General features: G+C 32.4%; 3 protein-coding genes across 3 annotated transcripts; 2 read left to right on the forward strand and 1 right to left on the reverse strand.

Annotated features, from left to right (window-relative positions):
* Positions 1-2,317: 2,317 nt before the first annotated feature.
* LOC128955503 (platelet-activating factor acetylhydrolase IB subunit alpha2-like) lies at positions 2,318-3,226 on the reverse strand. The gene is made up of 2 exons (XM_054301180.1): positions 2,878-3,226; positions 2,318-2,661 (listed from the first exon to the last, which is right to left on the reverse strand). The coding sequence occupies exons 1-2, from the start codon at positions 3,224-3,226 to the stop codon at positions 2,318-2,320; spliced, it is 693 nt and encodes a 230-aa protein (XP_054157155.1).
* A 1,561-nt stretch (positions 3,227-4,787) lies between these two features.
* Positions 4,788-7,655, forward strand: LOC128955504 (nose resistant to fluoxetine protein 6-like). The gene is made up of 8 exons (XM_054301181.1): positions 4,788-5,153; positions 5,242-5,323; positions 5,408-5,755; positions 5,861-6,296; positions 6,384-6,642; positions 6,701-6,940; positions 7,002-7,442; positions 7,527-7,655. Exons 1-8 carry the CDS (start codon positions 4,788-4,790, stop codon positions 7,653-7,655), a joined length of 2,301 nt encoding a protein of 766 aa, XP_054157156.1.
* An 870-nt stretch (positions 7,656-8,525) lies between these two features.
* LOC128955505 (embryonic polarity protein dorsal-like) lies at positions 8,526-9,600 on the forward strand. The gene is made up of 2 exons (XM_054301182.1): positions 8,526-8,727; positions 8,843-9,600. Exons 1-2 carry the CDS (start codon positions 8,526-8,528, stop codon positions 9,598-9,600), a joined length of 960 nt encoding a protein of 319 aa, XP_054157157.1.
* The last annotated feature ends 438 nt before the right edge of the window (positions 9,601-10,038 follow it).

The raw sequence follows: 10,038 nt of genomic DNA on the forward strand, positions 1-10,038 counted from the left end.
AAATTCAAATAGTTAATATTTATATTTTAATTTTATCTAGGTTCATTCTATAATAATTATAATAATAAACTGTTTATAATAAAGCATATAAATAGTACATGTACTTGTAATGAAATCAAAAGTATCAAAATAATTATTTATAAAAAAAATCGATAAAAACAACCATGTGATTAATTAAATAATTATTTTTTAACAAAAAAATATATATAATAAATATAAAAATAATTACAAGTATATTATTAATTATTGTAGTGTTTATACTGTATATTTATGCAACGATATGAGTTTAGTTAAAAAGTTTTGATTAAAATATACTATTAAATCATAAAATTAAGTTATTTAAAAAAAAAATGGTTTATATGTCACACAAAAAGCCTTATTCAACATTTTTGGTAATCCAATTGATTATATAAATTCAAATAATTTAGTCTATTGGCAAAAGTATGTTCAAAATGTTAATATGACTTATGTTAAGTGTAACAGTAATAATAATAATACATTGAATTTGCCATTTATTAATCATAATAATAATAATAATAATACATTTATAACTATTGTACAAACTGATCAAGTATGTTCTATTAATTTCTAAACTTAAAATATTATTATTATTTTTTTAAATATATATTTTATTATTATTATTATATTTAATAATAAAATATAGATTGATTTTTTTTCAATCTGATAATTATGCAATTATCGAGCTCATTGATTACACCAATACTATTTGGAACTTGGTAAATTAGTTAATTATAGGTATATATATTTTTTTTAAAATATATTTAATATTAAATTATCAAATTATATGTTATAATTTTTTTAAAACAAAAATAATTTAGTATACATTTATATTGCTATCAATTGTGACAAATTGATTACAATGGATAGTACGGAACAGTTAGTAATCAATGGACAGATAACTGGTTTAAACAGTTAAACTGTTAAACTATGAAATTGAAACCGAAATTAAATATCAATTTATAGATTAATTAGATTAATAGATATTTAAATATCCTAATTGTTTTTTACTATTATTAACACATTTAGATTTTGTTATATTATTTTTATTTTATAAAAATAAATTATTATAATTTTATTAACTTAATAAATGAGTTCTATATTATTATTATTATTGGATATTGTAATCAATATATACATATTTAACACAAATAAAAATTTATTTATTAAACAACTTGTTGTATTTCAAATTATATTGATCAATATAAATTTATGATACTTTTAAACGTATAAAAATATAACATTAAAAATTATTTATTTATTTTCATAAACAAAATTATTTATGGTATTTAACTATACTGTATATTTTAATATTAACGTATTTAGATATAAATTATTATTTTGTACACAATAATATTAAATATATGTTGATATTATATTAAAATATAAGTTTATTTTAAATTACAATATATAAAATATTATTTATAAATATTTATATAAATATATTTGAAAAATAAAAACAAACTATTTGTGAAATATTTTTCATGTTTCATAGAAATTTATTAATTGTATTATTAATATATTTTTTAGTTTTGTTTCAATCAATGAATGGGTCAATGAATGGCTTTTCACACCGAGATTTGTGGTGCAATTGTTTGGAAAAAATATATGAATATACAGTATATATATATACTGTATAATGTCAGTGAATTTAGAGATTAAATTGTAATTTAAAAGGAAAAACTTTCTCTAACTTATTATTTAATTTTTATATATATATATGTATATACAGTATAAATATTGTATAACTTTATATTAAACTTGTCTATATATGCTATATATATTTCAATAGTTTTATCAATTTTACTAATTTTTATCTTAAGTATTATTATTATTATTATTATTATTATTATAATTACTTAATTATAACTTATTAGTATACTATTTCTTATTATAATTATTACAAGTATTATAAGTGTAAATAGATTTGTTGAAAAATATTATTTTATTTTTCTATTGTCCAAAAAAAAATTTATTTTATTTATTCAACAGATATGATAAAAATATTTTATATTTCATTATCAAGAATTTAATGTAATTACTATATCTATGTTATTATAATAATTGAAATTAAAAATTATTTTTTAATTAATTAATTAATTTTAAATCGTTTAACTTAATTAAAAAATATTTTTTTTTTAAAAAACAATATTTAAATAAGTTATAATATTTCAATGTATACTAAACTAAATAATGTTAATTGAATTTTAATTGAATTTTATTATTTGTTTAAAAAAATAGATTATAATATGTACTTAATATTTATATATATAAATTTTATATATCATATATTTATAATTCAATTCAATAGTTTGCTAAACAATGGCTCCATAACGTCGTGCCAGACCTGATAGCCCTTAACGGTCAGGTGTACGGTATCGCTATACAAGTCGGCAATTTCGACACCGATATCGGTCTCAAAATGGTCGGTCATATCCAAATAAAAGACACGTTTATTGTCACCGTATTTCGAAATTATGGTATTAATTGATTGGACTTTGAGCTCGAGATCGCGTCCCTGTCGGGGAATAATAGCCAACAATAGGACTTTGGTGTTCACTTGTCGGCGTACGAGTTGGTCAACAATTTCTCGGATACCTTTGGCAATGTCTTCGACGGTATTGTCAAACAAATTGTTGGTACCTTTTTTAGATATATATATAGATTTAGATTATATATATATATATATATATAGATATAGATTTAATTTTATATAGATTTATATTTAGATTTTTAGATAGATATATAAATATATAATATATATATATGATAATTAAAAAATGATAATAACTTTAAATAATAATTATTATTATGAAAATAGAGGCGAACCCCTCACCCCCCCCCCAGTGGTATAGTTACCGATTTTTAGGACAACCACCCGGGAGTCTAGACCATCAAATTCGCCGTTTTCCATACGCCAGATGAGATGCTCGGTTTTGTCGCCACCAATACCATAGTTGTAGGCATGTCTCGGAGCATAGGATTTGGCCCACAAGTCCTTACCGGTCGATGTTGTCCAGCCCTCGGTAATTGAGTCGCCAAAAAATATGACTTTCAAATCTGTCTTATGATCGCGTGTCTGATTCAACATTAACTGGTGTCTGGATTTCCACCAGTCATCCGTCCGGGGCTCACCTTTCCAGGGAATACCGGCCCAACAACCGGTCCATACAAACGCACTGATCGCTAATAATAATAATAATTTCATTATATAGTTGAGTTTAATTGTGAAATTTTTTCAATAACAAAAAAAACTTATAAATACCTATTTATATTATTTTTTTTTTGTACAATAAGTTTAGTACAATTTTTTTGATAATTGTTATAGAAATTACAATAAAAAAAATATTTTAGATATAAGTTTAATAATTAATAATTGAACTCAAAATTGTACTAATAATAACAAATTATTAATTAATTTTTTAATCAATATTTTAATATCACATTTCTATCTATTTAATTAAAAATATATTATATAAAGTTTATATACAGTATATCTTAAATATGTGAAATATAGTATTATATAATTTAGTGCAATTATAAATTTTATTTTCAAAATATTTTTTCAACAACTTATTTATCTAAACAAAAAAAAAACAAGATATGATAATACAATTAATTTTTTAAAATAAAAAAAAATTCAATGCTATTATTTTGTAACATATTTTTTTGTCAATTTAATAATTTATTTTATTTTAAAAAAAATATTTTAATATTTAATATTGCAGTTTTTTTAAAAAAAATTACTAACCCCTGTATAGATTTATAATAAAAATTAAGTATAAAAAAATAATTAGCAGTAACATTTTTAAAAAATTTAAATTAGTTGTTATATCATTATTTTTATTTATTTATTTTATTACTATTACTAATTTTATTATTTTTTTTTAAATATTTAGTATTGCAAATTATAATACAATTTGTTATAACTTATAATCTATTATTATGCACAGTTACCACCTATTAGTTACCATAAAATTATTGTCTTATTTTAAGTCAAAATAAAAACATTAATTTTAACAAAATATTAATTTAAGACAAATTTTGTAATTTAATATGTTTTCGTGATTTCTCTCTCTCTTTCTAAAAAATAGACAAATACTGCAAATTACTACAAATAAATAACTGTTAATTCAATTATTTTTTTTTTAAATGATTTCACAATAAATTGGACACTAATTTCCCTGAAACGACACCAACGAAAAAAATAATGCATTTACTGTTCATTCAAATACAAAAATTTCAAAACTATTAACTATTCAATTATAGATAATTTAGTTTTTTTTATACAATAAAATACAAATTATTTCTATAGTTGTTTTCATAAACACAATATATATATAATTTACACTAACAATATAAATCATACTTTTTTTTAAAAAAAAAAATGTATATAAATTAGATAAAGTTTTTAGTAATTTTCATACACATACAACAAAATTACAAACCATATAATTTTCAACTAAACAATAAAAAAAACAATATAATCACTAATTACTAATTGACTTTATTGACAATAGTATTGTTTTTTTAATGTGTATAGAAATTTAAATATAGCTATCGACACACCATCACCACTGACGCATCCCTGTCCTCATCTCCACACACATACACGACACTCCCCATTATTATTAGTATTATTCCCAGAAAATTCCCAGAAAACAAAAAAAAATTAAATATTGTTTTTGACTAAAAATTTACTTAATGTCAATAATTGTCACCAAAATAAAAAAAATTAGAAAAAAAACTAATAATTATAGACACAAAACATGAAATTATCGACAATTTTCGTATATCTTGTATTGTTGTCCACAGTTTCCGCTGCCGAAGTCGACGACGATGATGCTGATGATGACCACCACTCGATATCTACCACCAGTAGTGAAGAACCGCCCGATGATGATGACTACGGGACCTACGATGACCAAACAGTTGACAATAATACGGGAACCGATATGTCGTCACCGCTATCACTGCAGCCAATACAGACACTGTTGAATACGTTGTGGTCGCGCCAATTGAACCGTACGGACGACACTAGAGAACTGTTTCTACGATTTCATTGGACAGTCGGACAGACTATCGAAGCAGTTATTCGTACTTTACTACCGGTGCTTATGGAGGATCTCTATCAGGTATTCAACTGAAATAACTTTTTATTTTATTTTTTTATTTGGTCTATTGTTTCAACATTTTTTTTTTGTTTTTTTTTCGGTGAATTAGATGTCGCTGCCCGAGGACTGTCTCCGTACACTTTACCGAATGGTGGACGCCGTACGTACACAAAAACAATGGCCATTTGATTGTAAGTTTGGTTGCGATACCCAACTCCCAAACCAATGGCTAACCCAATGATCTCTCTCTCTCTCTCTTTTTCTGACCGTTTTAGTTATTGACTCGTCCGCCCGGTTCCCGTTTGCCGGACTATTTACCGGCACTAACGCCGACTACGGCGACTACGATCAGTGTCTGGACATTGACTATCGTGAAGACGATATGCAAGTCACTGGTCAATACTGTATGAGCCGAATATGGATACCGATGACAACTAGCGAAAAACAACTGCGTTTTTACGGCCAACCCGTTATCAATATTACCGGTACGCCACTGGACGGTACGTTTTGGGAACAGATAGTAAGCACAGCTAAATATTTCTATATTGCGCGCGGCCTAAACCTTGGTCTGTGTACGCCCAGAACGTGCTCGCGGCACGTGTTGAAGAGTTTGCTAGAAAAATGTGAGTTTGGTTTTATTTTCCTTTGAAATATATTGTTTGTGCGCTTCTGTATCTCTCATAAAGATAAAGACAATTACCTACTAATTATGTTTACCTACACAACAGACATAGCACCTACCGGTCTCGGTTTCACTATCGACAGGTGCGAAACCCGTTCATCCATCACTAGCGTCCAACTGTCTACCGTACAGATTATTTCCATAACAATTTACGGGATACTACTACTCGTATGTCTGGCCGCCTCACTGGCCGATACTCTATCCCTGTCCCGTAACCCATTGTTCATAGCGTTTTCGGTACAGCGCAATATGCGTGCCCTGTTTGCCCGGTCAACGCATACGCCACGATTGGCTACCGTTCACGGCTTGCGCGTAGTGGCCATCTTCTGGATACTATGCGGTCACGTCTATCTAATGCAATTTTTTCGCGTGTTTCCCGTCATTCGTCGACCACTGGCCGATCTGCCCCGAGCAGCTTGGCTTCGGTATCAGCCGCTCAAAGTGGGCGCCTTTCTACAGGTCGACACGTTTTTCTGTCTCGGGTTTGTCTCTAGTGTTTGTCTGTGTGTGTGTGGGCTATAGGCAACTGATCCATGACTTACCTGTTCTTTGTTTATCTTTGTCATCAGTGGTATGACCGCAGCGTTTGTCACACTCGAGATGACCGTACGGGTCGCCCGACGTTTCGATTATTTTGCTTTTCTAGTTTTCCGTTGGCTTCGCTACACACCAGCCGTACTCGGACTGGTACTACTCTATCCATTGCTACCTCTACTGGGCTCCGGACCCATATTTACCTCAGCCATCACTGGTCTCTCCCAGCCGTGCGAACTATACTTTTGGCGTAATTTACTGTATTTTAACAACTTTTACGGCACCGACGGCAACGTTAGTCTCTTGTTGTTTAAAAAACTACCGTTTTTTTGAATGAAATATCCGTTTTCAGTGCGCAACCCATACCTGGTATTTGGCGGCCGATTTCCAGCTCTACGCCGTACTGACACCAATATTACTGTATGTCCTGCAACGTCAACAAGCCGTTGGCCTCGCGCTGGCCGCTGTCCTGGTGGTCATGTCGTGCGGCATATCTATTGTACCGCCACTGATGGACAATACTATTCTGCCAACAATGTACTCATTGAACAACATATTGTCCGAAGAGGCCATTGATCGGCATTTTCTAAACGTAAAACAATTATATTTTATTTTTGTTTAAAGATATGATTATTCAATTAAACTGTATTCAGCTATACTGGCCGGCCGTCCAACACATCAGTCCCTATACACTGGGACTGGTAGTTGGCTATCTCGTACACCGACACCATCGCAAAGTTCAAATATCGTCGCCCATACGTCTACTGGTTTGGACACTGACCACTAGCACAGCTGTGGCCAGTATATTCTGGTCGACCACTTGGATGGACTCGACCGCCGCAAGCGAACCGGCCGGTTATGTCGAACGGCTGTTATTTACGGCCACTCATCGGCTCATGTGGTCAGTACTGCCAGCTTGGATAGTACTGGTCAGTGCGTTCGGCAAACCCGGTTGGCTGGGCCGGGTGTTGGCCTCACCGAGTTGGGTACCGCTGTCTCGGCTAACCTATTGTATCTATTTGTGCCATTTGGTACCGATAGTATTGCGCGCCTACACTATACGCCAGACAACCGCCTTTTCCGATATGGACAATGTAAACGCTAGCTAACTGTCCACTTGTATTTAGTTTTTTTTTTATTTATTTGATTTGATTTTTTCCCTATCAATTGAATTTTAGTGGTCCGCCATAGCTCTATGCTCTATACTGTCCATACTGTTGGCACTGGTATTACATGTGATGTTTGAGAAGCCGTTCGCCGAATGGCTGAACTTATTGAGGAAATCAAGTGTCGGAGAGTCAAAGTGAAAGGAAAGCCTAACAATTATGGACGAGTGGGGTGAAGGAGGGGAGTGTAGTATACTTTATAGTAGTAATAATAATAATAATAAAGGATAGTTGTCTTTTTTAAACCTAACTTTTCATTTTTTTGTAATGTATTGTACTTTAATGTAATAAAACAAATGTAATAATAATAATAAGAAATCATTTTTTCTGTTAAAAAACAAATCCATATTAAAGAGAGAGAGAGAGAGAGAGAGAGAGAGAGAGAGAGAGAGAGAGAGAGAGAGAGAGAGAGAGAACAAGTCATAAATATATCATAATAATTGCCACCAATTTGTGTTAAATAAAATGTACTGTATTTGTATGGACAGGTAGCTTAGAAATGCTTAATGTATAAGCGCTAACTGTTCGGGCGCTTTCATGCGTGTCGCCAACAAAAAAAAACGGGAGGAGGAAAACTCTCACGCGTGCCACGCGAGCCCAACGATGCGCTAATTGTTTGGTGGCGCGCGACAACTAAAAAAAAAATCATATATGAGCGCACAGGTATATGCTATTTTGTTTAGCTATTGACGTAAAAGCGGTCAACCCGTTTATGGTGTGTGTGTGTGTGTGTGTGTGTGTGTGTGTGTGTGTGTGTGTGTGTATGTATGTATGTGTTTATAATGGATACTATGTATATGTATTTTGTTGTTGACTGGCATTGAGAGTTTGGGATTATATAAGCCGTCGTCGACAGGACTACTCCTTTCACTCTCGCTTATCATTTACCTCCTTGTGCTCCGCGCACTGACACTATCTATCTGTGGTGTGTGTGTGCTGTGAAAGTGTGTGTGTGTGTGTGTATGCATTAAATTTTAGATAATACTGTGTATGTGTATATATGTCGACACCATGCAGTCCACGGGTTTTCCGTATGTCCAGATCGTCGAACAGCCGGCCAAATGTGGTGTCCGTTTTCGATACGAGTGCGAGGGTCGCATATCGGGCGCCATTCCCGGTTCCCGATCGACCCCATCATCGCCTACTTTTCCGGCCATTCGACTCATTGGTCACACCGGTTCGGCCAAAGTAGTTGTGTCGTGTGTTACAAAAAGTAAGTAACAATTTTTTGTTTGTTTATTACACTATTATACTATTATACTATATAACTGTCCTAATCTAACCGGCCTAATACAACCCATGCCTTTCATCTAACCACAACCCGATAGACCCACCATTTAGACCGCATCCGCACAATTTGGTCGGCAAAAAGTCGTGTCGCGACGGTGTCTGTTCGCTAGTATTTGACGGCCCGGTCTGTGTGTTCAACAATCTCGGCATACTGTGCGCCAAACGCAAGGACATCCGCGATCGGCTCCGACTGCGCGAATCGTTACGAGTCGACCCGTTTCGGACCGGTTTCTCTCATCGCGGACAGGCGTTCAAAGTGATCGACTTGGCTGTCGTACGTCTAGCCTTTCAGGTGTGGATCGAAGCCGAATTAGGTTCGGGTGACTATTGTCTGCCACTGGAACCGGTAGTGTCCGAACCGATATACGACAAAAAAGCAATGTCCGAGTTGGCCATCGGTAAACTGTCACATTGTTCGGCGCCCGTCACCGGTGGCCAAGAGGTGATTTTGCTATGCGATCGAGTGGTCAAAGATGACATACAGGTGCGCTTCTATGAGGAAACGGCAGACGGTATACTTGTATGGGAAGCCTATGCCGAGTTTCGGGCTCAGGACATACACAAACACTTTGCCATATCGTTTCGCACACCCCGTTACGCCGATACCAATGTCCTATCGCCGGTAGCAGTGGCCGTACAGCTACGCCGGCCAAGCGATGGCCAGATGTCCGAATCTATGCCGTTTTGGTTAACACCCGTACGCTCGCCGGACACCTTTCTACCCGATCTGGACCTGGACGCCGGTCTCGTTGGGCTCTGGGAGGAGCCCACCCGTGACATCATTATGCTTGAATAATTTTAATTAAAATTGAAATATTGTATATATTTATAGTAAAAGCTACATAAGCTATCATCATCGATAATAGTTCCCGGTGCTCTAGCTATCCGAACATACAATTTTGACTTATTATTATTATTGTATATTTTGTTTGCTAACTGTTTTTTTTTCTATGGCGGACTGTCCTATAAAAAAATAAAACCGCAATCTTTCGATGACCGGGAAGTGTAGCCGCAAAACATACTACTGGAGCTGTTATAAACCATTATATATATGTATTAAACCATTAAATGACTTTTTTTAAAGAAAAATTGTTATTTTTGACAAAAAATAATAATAATAATAAATTAAAAAAACAAATTATCATAATTTTTTTTATTAATATTGTTTTTCTCCTATTATTTTCTATATATTATGTGAGAGAATACTGTAATTGTTTGCGTGATTTACAACAAC

The sequence above is a fragment of the Oppia nitens genome, unplaced genomic scaffold, assembly GCF_028296485.1.
Source record: "Oppia nitens isolate AA-2021 unplaced genomic scaffold, nextdenovo-longstitch-racon4-pilon3 scaffold2_pilon_pilon_pilon, whole genome shotgun sequence".
Lineage (NCBI taxonomy): Eukaryota > Metazoa > Arthropoda > Arachnida > Sarcoptiformes > Oppiidae > Oppia > Oppia nitens.